The sequence below is a fragment of the Myripristis murdjan genome, chromosome 23, assembly GCF_902150065.1.
Source record: "Myripristis murdjan chromosome 23, fMyrMur1.1, whole genome shotgun sequence".
Lineage (NCBI taxonomy): Eukaryota > Metazoa > Chordata > Actinopteri > Holocentriformes > Holocentridae > Myripristis > Myripristis murdjan.
Genome location: NC_044002.1, coordinates 12,893,858 through 12,914,242, shown reverse-complemented (window position 1 = coordinate 12,914,242; position 20,385 = coordinate 12,893,858). Strand labels below are relative to the sequence as shown.

General features: G+C 41.5%; 1 protein-coding gene across 1 annotated transcript in view; it reads left to right on the top strand.

The window, feature by feature from the left end:
- Positions 1-912: 912 nt before the first annotated feature.
- The window catches only part of LOC115354953 (lysine-specific demethylase RSBN1L-like), a 37,422-nt gene continuing 17,949 nt past the window's right edge, over positions 913-20,385 (top strand). The window contains exons 1-4 of the mRNA XM_030045511.1: positions 913-1,587; positions 8,105-8,251; positions 13,518-14,065; positions 14,674-14,832. Coding sequence (XP_029901371.1) covers positions 969-1,587; positions 8,105-8,251; positions 13,518-14,065; positions 14,674-14,832 — 1,473 coding nt within the window. The 5' untranslated portion in view covers positions 913-968. The remainder of the gene's footprint in view (positions 1,588-8,104; positions 8,252-13,517; positions 14,066-14,673; positions 14,833-20,385) is intronic.

The window sequence follows — 20,385 nt, the reverse complement described above, 5'->3', positions numbered from 1 at the left end:
GTGCACCCGTACAATACTCGCTCGCATGGTTTCTGTTCTCTGGATATCTTTTGCATAACTTGGTAGTTTTCTTGTACCTGTGCCAGCTCCATTCATGAGTACAATCTGATATGTTGTCTTAAGATAGTGCTAATAAGAACAGACAGCAATCCACCTGCACTTTCTGCCAGCTCTTTTTCTATATTTATGGTACCTCCATCTGGACGTTTTGATATGGTGCACATATCCAAATTTGCATATCTTACCTGCATATGTAAACTGAGTATACTTGATAAGGGTAATAGTTTTTACAGGGAAATCCATGCCCAGACACTTTTGGTAAATATTTATGATCTCTGTAGACATGCTTATGTAAATACATACACTTTTTGCATATTGTATATTATCCCATATGCTTTTTTTTTTTTTTTTTTTTTTAAATTTACATTGTCTTAAATGAAGTCTATTACAAATTTTCCACAGGGATCATCAAAGTTTCATATTGTTTTATCTTAATTTTAGCAGAATGGTGAAATAATAATTTCTCCACCAGTTATATTTTTAAACGTCTACACTGACATAGTGGTACCTATAGAATGGGTGGATTGATTGATTGATTGGCAGATATACAACCAAAATAATCTTTTTCAAAGGTCCAGATGTTCCATGTTTTTGTTAATTGTGATTTTAATTATGCAGATGTTTAGCAACAGTTGGATCATTTAGACGCTTTCCCATGATGATTTTTGATATTGTTCATTATTCTGTTTTCCCTCACTGCGACATTGCTTGACAGTCTGGCTCTCCCTGCCTACCCGCCCCTAGTTTGTTCCTGCCTGCCTGTCAATCAAGCGTCTGCCCCGCCCCTTCTCGACTGTGTGTCAATCAAGTCTCAGCCCCGCCCCCTGCCTGCCTGCCTCAGCGCCTCGCGCAAAAACAGCAACGGTGGCCGTTGGGGGAAGAGAGTAAATAGAGAGAGAAGCCTCAAGATGGCTGACTCGCTGGGCTCCATTCACCTCACTGGAGCTGCTACTGCAGTGGCCACGGCGGTCGCGTCCGCCAAGAGCCCGCTCGCCAAGCCGACCGAGGCAAAGGGAGCCCCGGACAACCGCTCTCAGTCTTCCCGGGAATGCAACCCGCCACCGCCCAAGAAGGTCCGGGTCGAGGAGAGGAGCGTTAAACCCAAGAAACTCAACAGGGAAGGAGGAGTGGGAGGCAACAGTAGCACTAAAGAGAAGCTCCAGCCGCCCCCGAAGCAGAGTTATGGCAGCCCAGGTTTGTGGGGCTTCAGCCCGACCAAGGCGAGCAGCAACAACCCCTCCGTGCCTGCTGGTGGGTCTCAGCCACCGACCAACACACATAAAGTCTTCAAACAGAGCGATTTCTTCCTCCACAAAGCGCCTTCCTCCTGCAAACCCAAGAAACCCAATAAAGATAAACAGCGGGAGAAAGAGAGGGAGAAGAGGAAAGGAGGCGGGGAGGAGAAAAAGAAACATAAGCTGTTGGCCACTGGACCCGGGAGCAGCAATAACAACAATAATATTAGTGGATTTAATAACATTTCTGCAATGAAGATAGAAAACGGGGAGGTCACACTGCAACAGAAAGGTAGGCCTGTCTGTTTCCTCCGGTAATGTGCGCTTTTACGCACGCAATCTATTAACTTTGTGCGCCGATAAAGCAAATGTATAAAGTTTTTTATTTGCTCTGTGTTTATACGCAGTGTAGTGCCTCTTTAGCTACTTGGCTTATTGTGGATTCAGTCACTTGGGATGTGAACATGTGGCCCCGGTGTACAGTTTGTCTGCCTCGTAATTTGTCTGGACAGTCCATTATTTTGGAGTGCTGCTAAAAAGACGCTTCCAGACAGGTTTTAAGCTCACGAAGAATGCGCCAGTGTCGATTATGTGCACGTTTATCCTTCCGCTGAGCTTTACATATCGAGTTTAGCGGGTATTTAATCAAGTTTAGACGGTACTTCTACGGGCTATGGCTGCCTGCCTGCGTAGTGTTCACCCGCTCGTGAACCCTCGAGCTCCACAGCGTTCCAGGGCAGTAGTCGCGCGACCCGGTTGTTACATTGTAAGCAGCTGCTCTCGTGCCGCTGCAGAAATGTTGCATTGTAACTGTTGTTCACATTGTAGCGCCTTTCCATCTAACACGCAGCGTTGTAAACAAACCAGAATCTCCGTCGCGCTCGTACATTCACTGATGTAGGTGATTCATTATTAACACGGCGGTTCATTTTTAACACTATTGCGCATTTAACAGTTTGATTCCATTCGGGGCAGTTAATGTATTTAAACTGCACGTTGTTGTCATAACAATATGACAGCCGCCCGCCATTATAGGGTAAGTGTTGTTTTGGTACAGCACCACGCCCCCCTCTGTAACCGTAAGCTATGGGAGACAGAAAGACATCCAGAGAGCCTTGTAGCTTGTTTATACTCCATGTTCTAGTTGAACAGGCATAGCATGTTGTATGTAATCACCCCCTCATTTTCTTATTGTAACACTGAAACATTAATTATATCACCAACGGCCATAAATGCATAATGCTTCTCAGCATATCTGTATCTGCTTTATATCATTTTCGATATTTGTTATATAATAGTGCTCAGATAAAAAGCAAAAATTAGTTGTTTTAATAAAAGTAATGCATGCACATATGGTTGCACATTAGTATATTTTTACATCAGACCATGTATCACAAAACAAATATGCTGTGCATGGCCACTTTGTATTATTTTATAAAATGATGCTTCCTGGACCCTGAGGGGAAATGTGAAGCTCAAATTACAGATTATGGACCAAAACAAAGCTGATATCATCCAATCCGTGTGCGTGTTGTGACTGTCTCAGTGACAGACCTTGTTTTTGTTTTCATGTGTGTTTTCACTGTCACACTAAAGCCGTGATGTGTTTCCTGAGTTTGCACATGTATATGCACATGTCTGTTTTTATTTGTTTGTCACTGGGACACTCCGTAGAGTCACTGGGTGCAAGTGTGTGTATGTGTGTTTGTGTGTGCGCGCATGTTTGTGTGAGTGTCTGATGTCATCCTTTTCCAGTTGGTTAGTTTAGGAGGTCATGACATGTTCTGAGCAGCCACCGCAGTCAGGGAGAACACCAAACAAGCCTGGTTTTTGGCTTATAGGCCTACAGCATTAACTGAAAAATCAGTCTTTAAATGGGCTACACTGTGTACCTGTTGTCTCTTACTTACTTAAAAAGGAGACAGGCCCTGCTTTACAGTTAAATTTAGAAAGATAAAAGGGTTAGGCATGATGCAAAACAGAATTCACAGTAAACTTCAGTGACATTTTATTAGTGATAAGATCAAAATAACAAAAATGATTTAATTTTTCAAAACTGTTCAATCATTAAAAGGTTAGAGAGAGCAGGACTGCAGGATTGTGGGATTTAAATCTCTTGGATTCAAATAGATGGGATAATAAACAGCCTAACGCTTTCCCTCCTTCAGTAGTGTCAGATGTGCTTTTGAGCAAGGCACTTAACACAGAGCTGCTCAGTGAGCAAAAGCAGAAGATAGTAGTTATACTGGAAAGTTTTGATTGTGATGATGTGTCACCGTGAGAAAGTGATGCAGGGTGTTGCATCAAAAAGGCCATTCATGCTGAGTAAACTGTCCCATGATACATAAAGGAATCAGATGCTCAGTTCTTAGTTCTTAGCAGTAGTTGCCTACCAAATAGAAATGGGGAGTGTCTGTTCTTGACCATAACATATTAAAGACACACACAGCAGCTGTAAACTTTTAAGCTCTTAAAGTTGACATTGGAAATTGACTGTTTGACTTGAGTCTTTCAGTGGGTTAGTGGTGGGTTAGATATGGTGGTGTGTTTTCAACAGGCACTGTCAAATGATGCAGGTGTCAGACCGCTCTTAAACAAGAGGACCCAAGTTTAAACCCTTGTCTGTTGGCAAGTGTCCTTGAGCAAGAGACTGAATCGCTACCAGCTCCTGGACTTGTTCTCTCTGGTCTTATCCCTCTGGAGGAGGAGGATTTCCCCACTGGGATTAATAAAGTATCAGATTAGCACAATAATATTATGGGTGGTGGGGTTGCTGTTTAAGCTAGGCTGAAGGCCAGTGTGCAGTGACCATTGGTTACTTTTGGAGCTTTAATAAGAGATGTGAAACTGACAGTGTGATATTGTTGGAAAAGCAAGAAAAAGAGAACTTTAATCAGGAGAAAAAAGACAAATAGAACAGATAAAAATAGGTATTAACCACTAGTCAGGGTTGTCTAGTGTCCAGGAGGCTGTTGTGTAAGTGTGTAGTTGCAGGTTTGACCCCCCCATGATGGCAAGCGTCCTCCTGGGTGCCCTCACTTTGACACCGAATCTCCCACCAGGTCCAGGAGTCTGTCGCAGACTATGGTTTAAATAAGAGAAAGAAAAAGACAAATGTAACAGTATATATTTTAATTGCCAGCTTAAGTGTTAAAAAAGTAAATGTCTGTAAGTGCTCAAGGCAAATAATGAAGGTCAAGTTAAACTTATTATCCCAGTGAGAAAAATGCCGTGGGCCGAGTGTGTGCCAAGATGTCAAATCAGGTGCAAAACAGTATGAAAACAACAGTGAAAATGTTTAGATTAGTAAATCAGTGTTGAATAATGTGAAGGTGACCCTGCCTTTTGATCTCGCTAAATAAAGTCAAATTCCAGCTACCTCGTGAAAAAATGTCCGGTGAAGTAATCTGATCTAAATCCCGGTTAATCAAGTTATGGGACAGTCTCTCTAACCATTTGTCTAGAACGCCGCACCACCCTGTCTTCTTCAGTGCGGTTCTCATGGAGTTCAAAAGAAAGCCTCTCTTTTTTTTGAGGGGCAGCTTTTCTCTCCAGCCGTGATAATGCAGCGTTTTCCCCTGTGTATTAAAGGCCAGGTCAGCCAGCTGGACTAATTTATCTCCCCTTCCTGTTGGAAAACTAAATTTAAAGTGTCTGACTGCCCTGTCGTGGTTGAGCTTTGCTGGCAGTGTCCACATCAGATGATATATATCAGTCATGTTTTCAAATTTCCTTTAGATTTTAGCTTTGTGTTAATACAGGCCGTGATAGATTAATTTGTCACCAGGCTGCCCTGAACCTGGCTCAGGATCTGTGTCAGGCCTCCTTTTCAAGGCAGCTATATCTGGGTCTGACAACTATTTTTTTGTGGTAAAACGGTGTAATATGTAATAATTTTGCAAAGATTTATGTATTAAGCAACTCTGAACCACTCAAAATTGAAAAATTAAAATGATATCTTCAATTTTTACTGTTTACTGTTTTCCTTTTTTTCTCCTCACCAAACAATTTACACGTTGGATTAAATTACTACATTTATCTTGCTGCGTCCTTAAATATGGTTTGTTAACATTCTTAGCATTCCTTTTTTTAACCAAGAAGCACTGCTAGTTGCAAGCTAACTAGTGAGGAAAAGCGAACGGCTACAGTTTAAAATGTCAAGGTATTGCTATAAATACTCACATTTGGTCAGAGAAAAGTGGGTACTGATGCACCTTTAATTCTCTTGCTGCCGCTCTTAAGCCTTTTTACTCTCAAAGCATTTTCTCCTTTGATCCTGCAAACAGGGAGTCCAACCCCACTGTGTTCACTTTGACACTCGCCTACTCCCCACGTTCACAGGAGAGTGAACACTCTGAAAACACAGCTTCCTTTTCAAGATGGATCTGGCCGAGTTCAAAAGAAAAACTTCTTTGGAGAAGGAAAAGCAAGAGAGAAATGCCAAAAGAAGTACAATAAAAAAAAATAATAAAGGAGGGACTTGTTTTTTTCATGGGGAAATAAAAGAAAAAAGGATCAAAGGAAGCAGGATATGAGAAAGAATAATAAATATAATTAACATAAATAGAAATAATGAAAAGAAAGTTATTTTAAGAAGAAGAGTGTTTTTCTTCTCACCTTAGCTAAAGGTGAGAGGTGCTGATTCCCTAGAGAAATATGTGTGTGTGTGAGAGAGAGAGACAGAGAGAGACAGACAGAGAGAGAGAGAGAGAGACTCCTCAAATTGGAAAATTACTAAGTGCAAGTTCATCTTTTTTCCATTCTTACCTTGTACACACACGTAAATGTGTAGTGTCTTTCAGAAAACACGACAGCAACTCAAGATGTGTAAGAGACAGAGATTTCTGTGTGTGTGTGTGTGTGTGTGTGTGTTTTTTTTTTTTTTTTAAACATTTAGCTGATGCTCTCATGTGGAACGGCTTAGATTGAGTGCAACAGTTGAGCAAGCTCCAATTACTATATCACCAAAATTACAAGCAACTGGCAGTTAGGAGGGCAAAGTTCAGAGAGCTACTGTACCCGACAAGAAGTAACAAATATTTCTTCATAGCACAAAAATGATCTTCGATGGAGAAGTTGCAAGGACAGGAGTTATAAACTGAGCAGGAAAGGCAGAGAGGACGTTGTAACTTTGAGATGGGAGCGTGTTGAAGTAAGCTGAGGGGGATGTGATGGTGAAGCTGCTGAAACATGAGGTGCTTCTTGAGTTTTCACATGATGAGTGTAGACAGTAAATGACTGCTGTCTTGGCAGGAGCAAGAGGGTCAGTTCACTGTTGAGAGAGGAGCATTAAGCTGGGCGGAGCGGTGATTTTGTTGCAGCAGTGAGGGGAAAACTCAGCGTCCGGTGGTAGCAGATATGAAGCTGCCTGTGCAAACTGTAGAGTCGAAATGTTTCTGCAAGAGCAGCAAACCCAGAAATCTGCCTTACAAGGACTAAGATTGACAACTGTGTGTGAATTGAAACTGAAAAAGAGTTTATCGCCTGCACAGGCAAAAATATGGCAGACAGCAGTGAACTGTGTCATTCATTGGAATTTGTGGGTGTTTTTTATGCTTATATTAAATGTAAATCCCAGTCATGATGACCTTTGATCTTCACTTATTTGTTTACTTTTGTGGGTCACAAATGTGGTCATATATGAGGGCTGTTTTGAAGATGTTGCAAAGTTAGATAAAGGAAAGGTTAAAGTCACAATGAAGCTACATTTTGAGAGCGTCTCATTTCCTACATGTCATGTGTTCCCTGTTAAAGCAGGATATTGAGGTGAGATGTAATGTGGTGATGGACTGTTCAAAAATGTGCATCAGTGGGATATCAGTTAGGGAGAGAAAGGTAGTTTTATTTGATGGGAAACGTGGAAGGGGGAGACTGTCCAACAATCTGTGATTTTTCTTTGCTTTGAATTTTTAAAGGTTGACTTTGTCGATTTTCAACCTTATTTCTATCTAACTGAATTAGAGATATAGTGTGAAAAAAACGCCTGCAGTTGTTGCCGATGTTCTGTGTCTCTGGGGCTCAGCTGCAAATTCTGCTTTTCCAGCATCAGCGCTGTCATTTGACGTGTACGGTGACATAGTCAGGGTCACGGCGTGCTCTAGATGCCGCTCAAAAACAACACTTCCTTGCTCTTTCCCCTTGTATTGCAAACTAGATTCATTTCCAACAGCGACAGTGGCATCCCAAAATATGAGTGCAGAGGATTTTATGGACGAGGATGTATTTTACAGTGTATTAGCTGACTCGGATACTCAGCAGTATTTATTTGAGCCAGGGTAAATGGATGTAGAAATGCAGCAGAGAGAAATGCAGCTGTGTTCAGACAGAATCTGGCACTGTGGCGCCTTCCCGCAGGGTTGTGTGGAGATGTGGGTGTGTTTCATTTGTGCTCCAGAATGGAACCGCCGTGAAACAATCAGAAAATCATGTTTTATTTCTCTGATTCACTGTTTTGTTCCTGCAACTGCCGGTCCCTCTTCCCATTTAATGTCTAGCTCGCTCAACCACTGCTCTTTCTCTCGCTCTCTCTCTACTGCTCAGCTTGCTCGTGGTATCTCTCTTTTTCTTTTGTGAAGGCATGTTGTTGATAAAACTAGTCAAATACCCATATTTGTCGGTGTTTTTTTCTGAAAAAAGACTGAAGTTTTCAACGCCAGGAAAAGATAACATTTATGTTACTTCATAATATTGCGATATCCAAAGTCATAGACAGTGTTTAGTCACGTATCACGTTATCAGTCTTATAAGATATAATATCAATCCCTTCTGCAAGAAAGACATGAAAACACACTCTCTCCCTCCCTCCACAGAGCACTCAAACAAGGACAAGGCTAAAGACAAAGACAGAGAGGAGCGGGACAAGAAGAAGGTCAAAGAGAGGGAGAAAGAGAAAAAGAAACACAAGGTGATGAACGAGATCAAAAGGGAGAATGGAGAGGTCAAGCAGCCGATAAAAGGTTGGTGGAAACACTCACACACACACACTTTTACAAATGCTTCATTTCAATCCACTGAATTATAGAACAGTTTACTTTTCAGTTGTACAGCGGTTCGACATGACTCAAGGACATTTACAGACTCCCACATATGCAGTGTAGTATTTACAGTACTTAGACAAGTGTAATAATGACAGTATCATAATTTAATACTGAAATAGTTTGTGATTCACTTGTTGGATATTAGGGTGCAAGCAGGATGCTGAAATTGTGGTTTTTTTTTTCAGTATTAACATGCCAGAAACATAAATTTTCAGGGAATCTGTTAATGTGAGGGTGATGGTAAAACTGAATGTGTCCTGCTGGCTTTGTGGGCTAAGCTACATCACACACAGGCGAGTTGTTGAAATGTGGCTCTGACCCCTCACTGCATGTCATTCCCTCTCTCTCTCTGTCTTCCCCATCACCTCCACAGTATGCACTTTAATGAAGCGAAATGCCTTGATAATAATGCTGAAAAATAGGATGTGCTGAGCAGAATGAAACCGGGTCAGATCTCTCAGAAATCATTATTAAAGCGTTTAGCACTTTCAGTCTGCCAGGAAACACACAGGCAGCTAAAACTCATCACAAATGTCACACTGAAATGTACCTCGAGTTATAAAATACTTTTTTCACATGCATAACTGTTCCCTGTTGTACTTATACAGGCACATTTCAGTTTCGTGTTTGGTGCTGGCCCACTTTCACAGAGTGCTGTGTGTGTCGTCATTATGTTTGTATCGTGCACACAGCATACAAAACTGCTCAGTGTCCCAGTGGGTGTTGAAAAGGTGCTGATGTGATATTGTGCTCATAATAGATCCAGTATTGCACGGTGGCTGTGTGGTGGAAAGGTGTAAGTGTGCCACGGTCACAATTTTCTTTTTTTTCTTTTTTTTTTTTTTTTGGTCAACAGGAATTTAGATCCCTGGCATTAGGTTGACTCTCACACTGTGGTACAATTGGTCCTCACACTGTGGGGTTGCGCCATAGGTTTATTTAGTCTGGCCTCCTGACTCTGTGTGTGGGTGGATGTGTGTGTATGTGCATGTGGGTGTGTGTGTGTTGTTGGTGATTGCACTAGTGTATGGTAGCCAGGATTGTAACACGAGAAGCTGCGAGACAAGCCAGGGCAGTGGCGTGACTTCTCTCTCTCTCTCTTTCTCTCTCTCTCTCTCTCTCTCTCTCTCTCTCTCTGTTTCTTTTTGCCTCCTGTTATCTCTTTCTGCCTCTCATTTTTCTCTCTCTCACTCTCCTTGGCTGTTTCGCTCGTTCTCATTTCAATTTAATTCAACTCACTGAGGTTTTATTGGCATGACCACAGCAAATTTACGGTACAGCCATAGCACACTGTACTGCAGTCTAGTCGCAACAGCACAAAGTAGGAAAATGATAGCAACATGACAAACTCAACATTAATAATGACAATGATACTACTAATCAATACAAATACAAAATTATAAACAGAAATGGTCAGTGGAAATTCTGTGTAAACCAAAATTTAGAAGGTACAGTCTCATCAAGAATATTTAGCCGCCCGGGCACTGTCACCCTTAACCTGACCAGAGCACAGAGGTCTGTCTGTGCCCGGCTGAGATGTGGGATCTTTCCTCTGGCGGTGGAAATTGGACGCCTCCATTCTCTTCTAGAGGAGGATAGAAAGTCTCCCATGTGACCTTGGAGAGGTTGAAAATGAAATGCACTTTTTGTTTTTATTTTCCATTACATCATAATTTCAGATATAGTCTTTTCCTAAAAATGTGTGCAGAATGTCCTGGTTTGTTTCTGTGACTGATGCGTGCAGACCTCAGTTCCTGTTTACAGACAAAGTGTTTGATCTAGCTCCGTTTGTGTGAAATGATTATCGACTGTGTATGAGGACGCTTTATGTTTAAAAGTGTTGAATGCACCGACTTCTGCCTCAGATGTGCCTAAGTTTTATGTTTTGGAGCTGTGATGTCTGAGGAGCAGGCTTGTATTCGTTTTGGTTTGGACGTTGTTGGATGAAGGTGTACTAGTCCTTTCGCTCTCATTATGTCCATGTTCTTGTCTGTTATGTTTTGTAGTGTCTTGTAAGCGCATGCGGATACTTGAAAAAATTACTTACTTACTATTAAAGGAAAGTGAATATTTTTCCCTGTTACTGTCTCCTCGAGTGTTTCTGTTTTTGTGTGTACTTGGGTTTTTTCTGTGTCCTGATGTTCTGTGTCCAGTTTCATTGTTAACCTTTTGATAGTTGTGAATTATTTGCAAAGAGGGCTGTTGGCTTTGTGTGTATGTGTGTGTGTGTGTGTGTGTAATCTGAACCTTACCTCACAAGCACAGCTCTCAGTTTTTCAGGAGCGGGTGTTTTTTTCCTTTTCTTTTTTTGTTTGCTGTAATACTTGACCTTTTTAGACAGACACACACACTTGCACAGGTGCTGATGTTGATTATCACAGTTTTGTAAAGCTCCCCCAAGACTTGCAGTGTGTGCGTGCAGGTATGCCAGTAAGGCTTTGGCCACATTGCATAGCTAGTGGCTGTCGATGCTAATTACAACTGGATAGTTCAGCCTTTAATGTCAGTCTTCCTGCTGTCTGTGGAATAGACGTGCCGTTCCTGTAGCTCTGACTCATCCTCTCAAAGTGTGTGTAGTGTTAGGGAGAACAGCAGAGTAAAGGAAGAGAGTGTGTGTGACGTTTACAGTTATGGTGAGACAGAGTTAGATGGTTATTCATCTGTGTTTACAATAATAAGAGACAGAGAGCAGGATAGAGAGTTTTAATCAGAGAGAGAAAGAGAGAGAGAAGATGTACTTCACCAGAGTAAATTTACAGTAATGGAGAGTGAGGCATTTAATCAAAGTGTTAAGTTTACAATTGCTGAAAGTGTCAGGGACAGGAAGCCAGAGTTGGGTAATTAATCAGTGAAAGAGTGTCACGTTTACAGTCCAAAAGAGTGACAGAGAGAGAGAGAGGCAGCCAGAGAAAGCCAGAGGAATCAACTGGTATAGGAAATCGATAACCAGCAAACAGCCATCCTGACACTGAGGCTGATTTACTACCACTGAGCCTCTGCGTGTGTATGTATGTGTGTGTGTGTGTGTGTGTGTGTGTGTGTGTGTGTGTGTGTGTGTGTGTGTGCGAGACTGAGAACTCATCCGACCTTACATTGATTATGACCGTCTAGCCAGCTGTCCCAGTGCATGTGAAATTATGTGTGTGCATGTTTATGTATGAGAGATGGTGTATGTGAGTGTGTGGAGTTTTAATGTTTACCTGAAAGCAAAAAAAAAAAAAAACCCTTGTTAAGTGAGGATGTTTTGTCACACCTTAGAGGCCTGATGAAGGAGTGTTTTACTCAGTGGTTTAGGTTTGTATTTGACACTTTTCCAAGGCAGCTGACAGTGAGTGGGTGTGCAGAGATTTATGGATACACGGCTCCTGATGATTGTAAATGAGCCGTTTTGGGAATCTAACCTTTGATCTTTCTGTTTCGGGCCAGTCTTGCTCTGTTAAGGCACCCGCCGGGCCCTGGATGTAAATGAGTGGGAGAGCGAATGAGATGACAATGCTGACTTTAGTTTTGATCCTGTTTTTATCTGTATTTCTGCTGTTTGTCAGTGTTTATGACTGATTCTGTGACATGTAGGTTTTGCTTCAAGTGCCTCTGTAGATAAATTGGACTCAAATGTTGGAACGAGGTAGATTCAAGTCAAGCTAATGCAAAGGCTGGATGTGTTTTGAAGGTTAAGGTTGGGGTCTGGTGATGATTTTTGTCAATGAAAGGACATCATAGGTTCAGAGGTATAAGTGTGTGTGTGTGTGTGTGTGTGTGTGTGTGTGAAATGTAGGGGGTGTGGTGACATACGGGTTAAAGAGGTTTTGGATTAGTAGCCAGGGTATTGTACTGCAAATACCCTCTGTGTGTGTGTGTGTGTGTGTGTATGTGTGTGTCTCCCTCTCTCTCGCTTCCTCTTTCTCTTTCTTTGCTTATTTTCATTCCCTCCCTTATCTGGTGTTCAACGTGTGTCGGGTACAAACTAGACTGATGGTGTGTGTGTGTGTGTGTGTGAGAGAGAGAGAGACATGGCAGTCGACATTGGAATTATGCTGAGGTAGCACCACCTCTATCAAAGCAACACGTGCGCAAACACACACACACATGCACAAACACACAGATGTCCTGAGCACACAGTTACATAACCATCGGGAAAGCATGAACATATGCAAATCAATATGAATATCCTTGTTAAACATGTACACACACACACACACACACACACACACACACACACACACACATGCACACACACAAGCACTGTGTGTAAGTATGCCGTTCTTCAGGCATTAGAGATGGATTATCATGTAGAGTTCAGGTTGTCACTGGAAAGCCTGTTGTCTTACCTACTTTTCTCAAAGGATTCAGTGTTTTTGGTTCCTATTTTTCTGTGTATTTGAGAAAGAAAAAAAAGTTACTGTTAAACTTGGGAATCAAATTTAGACTTTGGTTTGAGAATATTTCTGCTTTTAAAGACAGAACCCCCCTTTTCCAATAAATATTAAAGACTGACTGAGGGATTTTGGCTAGTAACATTTTCCAAAAATAGGAATACAGCAGTGAAAGAGGTATTTGGGGGAAAACAAGTAAGGTTTAAAAAAAAAAAAAAAAAATTGGAGTGCTATTCTTTGCACTTGTAATTTTTGTTGCTTTTCCAAAAGCATAGAGGGACCCATGACAACCATACCAGGAGACAGACTGAAACATTTCACCTCTAACAAGCCTGTTGGTAACAAATATGTCAACTAGCGGTTGTTTACCGTGTGGGACTGGAATAACCAAGAGGGAGCTGTCACTCTGCGGACACTTAGTTTTGAAATGTGCTTACTGGTTATTCACAGACCATTAGGACACCCTCCTTGTGGAGGAGGGTGTGAGACCTACTGTGAAGAAAATGCTGTCTTAATGTTGAAATACATAAGAAAAATGACAAAACTATTGAAATATCAATATTTAGGTATTGATAGTGTGTATTGATGACCATAGAAATCTTAAGATTGGTTTGTCTTGTTTATCACACATGAAATCTGTCTGCTACAGGCTTTGGGTGATTGATGCATCTCCCCACTTTGTTTAAGCATTTTCAAAACAGCACATAATTTTGTGTCAAAATTGCCCTAGTCCCAGTCCTATTACAAGAATGCACTCAGACGATCTTTGCTCTTATCTTATTTCCGTCTCTTCATCCTCCCCTCTCTTCCAGGCGAAAAAGAGAAAACCAAGATCAACGCGGAGGAGCTGCAGATCAAAAAAGTCAAGAAGAAAAAGAAGAAGAAACACAAAGAGGGGGAGAAGCACAAACGATTGAAGATGTACCACCGCTCCAGCCAAACCATTTGTGCCGGCCTGCTTCTCCTCCGTCCTTCCTCTCCCTCGCCTTCCTCCGCGTCCAAACACACGCTCCCCTCATCTCCTTTCAAAATCCCACTCCCTGTTCATCCTCCTTTTCATAACAACAAAAACTCTCTGTTGCCTCCTCTTTCCTCCAAATCCCTTTGTAACTCCTCCCTCCCCGACTCCAACAACTCTACCAAGAACCCCTACGCATCGCCAACCAAACACCAGCCTCAAATCTATCCTGGCATGGCGGGCCTGGAGTTTGCCCCCTACATCTGCATAGAGAACCAGCCTAACGGCGGCGCCCTGGTGGCCCACACCTACATGTCCCAGCTCTCCTCTCTGTCCTTGAGCCAGAGGCACAGATTCGCCCAGGAGTTTATCACCTTGGCGTTCAGTGAGGACGCAAACCAGGTACAGTGTGGATGCTGTACCTGTGGCCATGTTTTATATAGTAATTTTTTTGTTTGAACATATTGTCCTGAGGTATCTGTGTAAAAACAGTGGGAAATGACACATGATATGCAATTACACAAATATGATTGTTATGAATCAGCATGTAGATATGCAACATCTTTTGAGCTCGGTACTCTTCCTCAGGCAACATTTGATGCTGCCTTTTGGTCCTGTGGAGCTGAAATACTTATTTTTTGCATGATATTTTACTCAAATGTGTTTGAGTAAAATATAATAAGCATCAGATCCTAGGTATGCATTAAATTAATCAATGAATGGATGGATTATTGTGCCCTCTGTTTCTTCAGCACTGGCTTTACTGACAGTGGTATGTATTGAATTTGAAAACCAGTGTATGTGACAGATTTTACATGTGTTTTGAAGCTGTGTTAAATTTGTATTTGTAAACAGTGGAGTAAAATACACCTGCAGTTTTGAGTTATCAGTTTAGAGAGTATTATGTGAGCAGACCCAAGATAAAATATCCAGTTGTAAAACAGAGAATTTGACGTCAGTTTGACAAATATCAAAGTATTTCGAGCTGATTTCTTGACTGTGTTTTCCAGGCAGCCCACTATGTCATGGGCATCGTCCACGGAGCAGCTGCCTACCTGCCGGACTTCCTGGATTATTTCTCCACTAAGTTCCCCTCGGCTCCGGTCAAAATGGAGATACTGGGAAAGAAGGATATAGAAACGACCACGATGGCTAACTTCCACTCTCAGGTTAGAACAGACATGCCTCTGTTGGTAACAACTTGAGACGTTGACTAGATGGGTAAAGGATTTGTGCAGTGTTGAGTGGATGCTGCAGTCTATAGGTGATGTAATGCAGAAACATTGCTCATCTGCCAGACCGATTTATACGGTTCTTTGTCTGTGGTTGTGGATCTGTTGAGCAGACGGTGACTTTTTGACATGATAAGTAAAAAGGTCCAGGCAAGTCTGAAATGTGAGGGACAAGATATCTAACAATAGGGAGCATTTAAAACATTTATTGATGACTTACCATCTCCTGCACGCAGACTTGCACTGGGAGCTGCACCTCTGAGCTATGAACAGAACCACATGTGTTTCCAGTTCTTGTACTTCCTGTGAACCCTCTCCTTTATGTATTCTCTTTGGTTAGATATCAGCCTTTTCCCAAACTGATAGTGAACACAGGGCCAATTCAGGGATGGACATACCACAGCCTTCTCCTGACGCTGATGCACGCAATGTCAGGCCATGTGATAAAACACGTATACCATTTCATCCTGTGGTGAAAAAAAAAAAGACGCCAAACCTCCTTAAGTCCTGTGATGCATTTTGCGGTTATGAAGTTACATGATGTTCTACGTATAATTTGAGGTCATATGATGAAGCATGAGTCAGGTGATAACAAAAGCTGGTTCACTCCATGAAATAAAACTGTTTTAGTACAGTTGGCTGCATGTTCACACACACACACACACACACACACACACACACAACTTCAGACTTTCTCTGCAGAAGTCTCTAATGGACTAGAACAATCTGCTGATGTGATGGAAACATCAAATGAGGTGAACAAACACACACACACACAGCACACTCATTCAAACACACCTGCGCACATAGAAGCTTGTACATGAGGCTCCTTCATACACACAAAGACACACACATGCACACACACACACACACACATCTCAGTATCTGTTTGAAAGGTGTACTGTTACTGGCTCACATTTCACACATGCATCCCTGTTAGTGAGTTTGAGCTGAGCAATATGGCAAAAAAAAAAAAAAAAATCCCTGTTTTTTCAAAATTTTCCCCAATTTATGATTTTAATCAAGATTTTTCCTCATTTTTCACTGAATACAACTACTAAATGCTGGGAATCTTAGCGGGCATGATCATGTGACTGGTGATTGATGCACATGTTTCTGGGCATACAGGTTCTGCGTAGACGAGTGAATTGTACGGCTTGTTTGACAGAGCGCTCTGCTGCTTTTGTAACGTTATACCATATGTAGCCAAAATACCAACTTTATGATTCAGCCATTTTTTTTTGCATTGATTTTAAAAAATAAATCTGAATATTCGATGTAATCGATTTATTGCCCAGCTCAATAGTGAGCTTGGCTTGTGAATGTGTGTGTTTGTGTTAGTGGTATCCCAGCTTCAGCTTGATAAATGTGCCTGTGTGTATGTGTTGTGCTGTGTAGATGCAAGTGGTTGTCGGTGTGTGTTCACGTCAGTTTGCATAAAAACTGCACTCTTGGTTTTTGCTTACCATGTGAGTATGCAGCCATGTGTGTCAGCAGCGTGCAGTTAGCAGGCAGAACTAATGCGTGTGTGTGTTCATCGATGGTTTGACTTGATTTGACTGAGGTAAAATCAAGTGGTCAGAGGAGGTGAGTAGGATTAAGACAACATGTGGCCCATTTTTATTGGGTCCTATTCTAGTGTTTTTATGTGGGTAAATTTTCATTCTCTGTGTTTGTAAGTAATAAAGATCCTGAATAAGTGAGTAAATTGAGAGTTGGTGTCTGGGTGTGAGGATGAATACATGTCTGTATGTCTGTTTCAGTCAGCTTGTGTCCTAGCAACCAACGCTTTTATGATGAATGGAGAGAAAGACGGGACGGACAGATTATGGTAGAAGTTGAATGAAGGGACGTTTAGAGACATGGGAATAGATTTGAAGAGCAAAAGACTGGACAACTGCTGAGAGAGGGCTGTAAAGGATGGAAGGAAGGGGATATAGATTATGAGAGGGAGGAAGAAAAGGGGATAAAGAGAGACAACAAAGAGACAGGGAGAGAAAGATGCAAGTTGTAATGTTGTGGTTTTAACCATCTGGAGAGAACATCTGTTTCCATCTGTCCAGTGTAGAATAGTCTGAGGTGTTTTCAGTGATGTCTGGTTTCTCAGGCAAAATGACAACATTAACATGAACAACAACGGCAGAAATGGGAATTGGACTAATTTCAGTGCTACCTATTACCTAGGGGAGCAAAGGTGAAGTGAGGGCAACAAAGAGAAAAAGAGAATGTAAACCAGAGAGAGAGACAGAGAGAGAGACCGCCTGCAAGACACCAAGGTAAAGAACAAGAGCCGGGGCAGGAGGTGAAAGAGGAAAGAAGCCAGAGGTTAAGTGAGAGAATGAAATAGAAAATAGGGACAGAGAGAGAGAAAAAAAGATGTGGATATGAGACAAAGCAAGAGCTAAAGAAAAAAAGGTACAAAGAGGGCATGAGTGCAAGAGGTGAAGTGAGAGAGAAGTGCTACCAGCTGTCAGGCAGCCAGCAGGTTAGAGAGTCATAACCAACAGGAAAAGGTGTTTTTCTTCTTTTCTTTTCTTTTTAAAAGCAGAGATGTAGGAGCAGACGTAGCTGGAGGCCTTGCACCCACTCCTCAACAGACTTCACAGCCTTTTGAAGCCAACTGGAAAAACAAGAGTGTGTGTGTGTGTGTGTGCTTGTGAGGATGTTTGTGCGTGCGTATGTGTGTGTTTGTTTGTGTTTGTGTGTGTGTGTATGTTTTGCTCGTGGTGTCTGTCCTGGTTTTCCCCCTGAACACTGTGACACAGCTAGACCACTTCATTTAGAGCCGTCCCATGTCTATAGTTCAGTAATGAAAAGCCTTTTGTTGCCTCAAACCTCCTGAGCGGCTTTGTGTTGAGATACTGCCTGCTCTTTTTTCACTGTGTGTGTGTGTGTGTGTGTGTGTGTGTGTGTGTGTGTTGGGTACTGTTAGATGCACGTTTCCCTCTCTTACTGTTTTCTCTTACTTTTCTGTTCTTGTCTTCGTTGCTGCTTTTGTCTTCTCTGCTTGTTGGTGCTGTTTTTAGTCTTCTTTTCTCTCTTGTTATTATTCTTATTGATTTAACACCAAGTCTTTTCCTCTGGGCCTCTTTATCATTTATGCCTGTTTAGTGCAATTGTTAATCACTGTTTGCAGATATTCTTTATTTTGGATTTTGTCATTAATGTAAAGCATCTTTGAGTGTCTTCTTTGTAGTAATATTACTTATAATTCAGTATCTATAATCTAGTTTGGTCTGTACCTTGACATCCTGCCTCTGTCTCGGTCAGGTCTGCCTCATCAAAAACATCCTTCGTCTCAGTGAGACAAACTTGAATCAATTAAATAAAAAGAATAGAAATATAAAATGTATTACAGTTATAATTATAGAACTTATTTAATTACAATTATAATGCTGTTATTAATTTATATATTTATAATTACATTACAGGTTATACTTATAATTAACTATATTATAATTTCATTATAATTTAAATTTTAATTAATTTAATTATAAAGATAATTACAATTAAATTATTATAATAATAAATAATTAAATTGAACATTTAATATTTAAATAAATACATCATTATAATTATAAAAAAATACATTTTAGAATGAATTAAGTTTTCTCAGCTAACCCGTGTCCTGACCTGTCCCTTTAAGAGCAGCGTTTCTTGCAAGGCTAACGTCATTGTCCACTGGTCTTGTTAATTTTTTTCCCCTCCTGCCTCATACAGGAAGGCCAGCAATGACCTTGGGAAGTAGCCGCTCTCTATATAAACACACACACACACACACACACACACACACACACGGATGTGTACACAGGCACACTTTTTATATTTTTCTTTCTCCCTCTTCCTTTCTCTCTTTATCTTGATTCATCTCCCTTCTCTCTTTTATCTCCCCACTCCCTCTGTTTCTGTTCTGCTGTTTGCTTTTCTGGTCTAGTCACAAATGACTGGGTTCACATGCTGCTTTCTGCTGTGTGTGTGTGTGTGTGTGTGTGTGTGTGTGTGTGTGTGTTCGGGTGAGAGGAGAAGGGTAAAAGAAAGTGGGAGGGAAAGGAGCCGGGGTATTTTCATGCAAGCTGTTTAATTCTTATGATGTTTTGTGTGTGTGTGTGTGTGTGTGTGTGTGTTGGTTCTCTGGTGTAGAATTGCTTCGTTCATGCTGAGTAGAAAATTTTATATGCGGGGCCCTGGGGTATGAGACACAATCAATGTCCTCTGACAGACGAGACACAAACACACACCCACACACACACACACACACACAACCAAGACATACAGACAAAGATTCACTGGCACATGTCTTAAACACTCCAGCATCACAAGAAACACACACTTGCCCCTCCATGTGTGACTTCATTATCTGTGTTGTAAGTGATAATGAGCCACGTGTGACACCGTAAATATTTTCAGCTGTTATCAGGCTGCAGTGGCCCTCGCTGCATTTCAAGCTAGCATTTTGTGTTTTCATGGCAATGTAGACAATTCAGTTTTTGTAGGAGAAATACAGTTTAGTCTTTCTAATTTAGACTTGACATGAAAAAATCAGAATGACCCAAGTGAATAGACAGCCTGCTTTGGATTTTGAGTTTGCACTGGTCTCCATTTTAAATGTTCAATCTGTGATTTGCTCTTGTGTACACCCTCTCGTCCATGCAAGAGGAATTATGGAAGTAACTGCTTCAGAATGTAAACAGTTTGTTTTGAGCAGAAGTTAACGCGTGCTGATGCTAAATCACGTGGTAATGACCACAAAGGTTCACTTGCTGGTGCAGCAAGACTGCAGCTCTGTCTTTGTCAATGGAAACCCGCTTGCAGGTTTTAGCGCTCTGTACTTGAGGAATGCTGAGTCTGTATTGATCTGGCGCTGGGAAGAGTCATGCACAGCAATCTGATTGTCCTGGGTTACACATCATTACCGCCAACATTTATTCATTCATTTATTTATTTATTTAATGTTATTTTAGGTACAGAGCATGTTAATGAGCATCAGTATAGAAGACAAGATGTAAACATGTTGGAATTAGCAAGAATGCTAATTTACATCCAGTCTTTAGGCAGGTAACAAAAAAAAAATACAACCAATAGAAGAAACAATATACCAGTACTAAGTAAAAGTACATTATACATATGACCGGTTAAAGGTGATCACAGTTATGGTTTGTCTCGAGCCATTGTTTAAGATGAAAGTGGGATATGTAGGGCCTTCCCTCGGTGAAAGTGGTGGAATATTTAGATGGTGAGCCGTCAACTTGAGCTCATCTGTCTCCAGTTCGGACTCCAACACCTTGACGACCCCCCCTCGCCACCTCACCTGGAGGTGTCACTGTTGCACTTTGACCCAGTGCGCTGTGCAGCACAGTGTTTACAAAACAAGCACAGAGCGGGACGATGCATCGGTCACAGGCTGCAGCTTTAAGCAGCATGGAAGCAGCATCGCAGCTCAGCTGTTATCTTTGATGTCAGCTCTGACATTAATTAATCTAGGTGCGTTTG